Raw genomic sequence first — 1031 nt, forward strand, 5'->3', positions numbered from 1 at the left:
ATGCAGGAGTCCGTGTGACTCCCTGAAAATTCTGCCATACTAACTAGTTCAGTTCCGGAGCACGGCCTCGCGGAATTACTGTATTTTTTCAGCTAATATCCAAAGAAAATTTGGCAGACATGCAACTGCATGAATCTTAAGAATAAGCACATGCGTTATTGTTAATATCTTTAATTTTGAACCTCAGACTGCGGACTCCCTCATTTTGCTGCGGACTCCCTCTTTTTGAGGGTAGGGAGTCCGTTGGGGGCAACGGACTCCCTTGTTCAAAAGTCAATTTCTACCCCTGCACTGTGTGAGTGGATGTCCGGATGCGTAGCCTAGAGGCTAGGCGACCGGTTCCGAACTAATATGTAACCATAAACCACCATGAGAGTAGGGCCCTCTGCCTCTGTACGTCTTGACTAGTCTCTTATCTTGTCTTGTCTGATACTGTACTAATCGCCTGGTGTTGCTATAAACGTACAGATGGATGTTGGGTCACACCAAAAAGGTAATAGGCAAAGGTATAGAATACAGATCTCCATATTCTATGCTATCACTGGTAATTCATTAACCCAATAATTACTAGGGCCTAGATAAAATCCCAAAAAACAAACATTGGATTTTGATTTGCCCGCGTCTACTACTTACGTTTCCTTTTCAGGTTTCGGCGTTAGATCGGAGCACATGCTTCTACGGGGCAACAGCGACTGCGTTAGCCTTGCATTCTGCAGCGTCCTTCGCGGTAAACTGCCGCGATTTCTCATAGCGAACGCCAAATTTCTGGACAGCGAAGAAATTCGCTGCAAAGTAGTTGCCATGTTGAACCTAGGACCCTAGTTGAACCTGTTGGTGATTGCAATTGGAATGTGTCGCCACCTATCGGACCAGTCGGGAATTTCTGTGACGGCAATGCAATTTGGTGGTGGCGCCCCCTAGCGGATCACTATATTTCCCCCGAGACCTATTTGATTATAACGAACATTAACGTATAGCAATCTGCTACATCACTGGCGTAGCTAAGGGGGGGCACAAGGGGGCGCCCCCCT

The 1031-nt window shown here is 46.7% G+C and overlaps 1 protein-coding gene across 1 annotated transcript in view; it reads right to left on the minus strand.

The window, feature by feature from the left end:
- Window positions 1-827, minus strand: part of LOC106816074 (adrenodoxin-like) — a 17235-nt gene extending 16408 nt beyond the window's left edge. The window contains 1 exon segment of the mRNA XM_014820630.1: window positions 634-827. Coding sequence (XP_014676116.1) covers window positions 634-803 — 170 coding nt within the window. The 5' untranslated portion in view covers window positions 804-827.
- Window positions 828-1031: the final 204 nt, after the last annotated feature.

The sequence above is a fragment of the Priapulus caudatus genome, unplaced genomic scaffold, assembly GCF_000485595.1.
Source record: "Priapulus caudatus unplaced genomic scaffold, Priapulus_caudatus-5.0.1 Scaffold1277, whole genome shotgun sequence".
Lineage (NCBI taxonomy): Eukaryota > Metazoa > Priapulida > Priapulimorpha > Priapulimorphida > Priapulidae > Priapulus > Priapulus caudatus.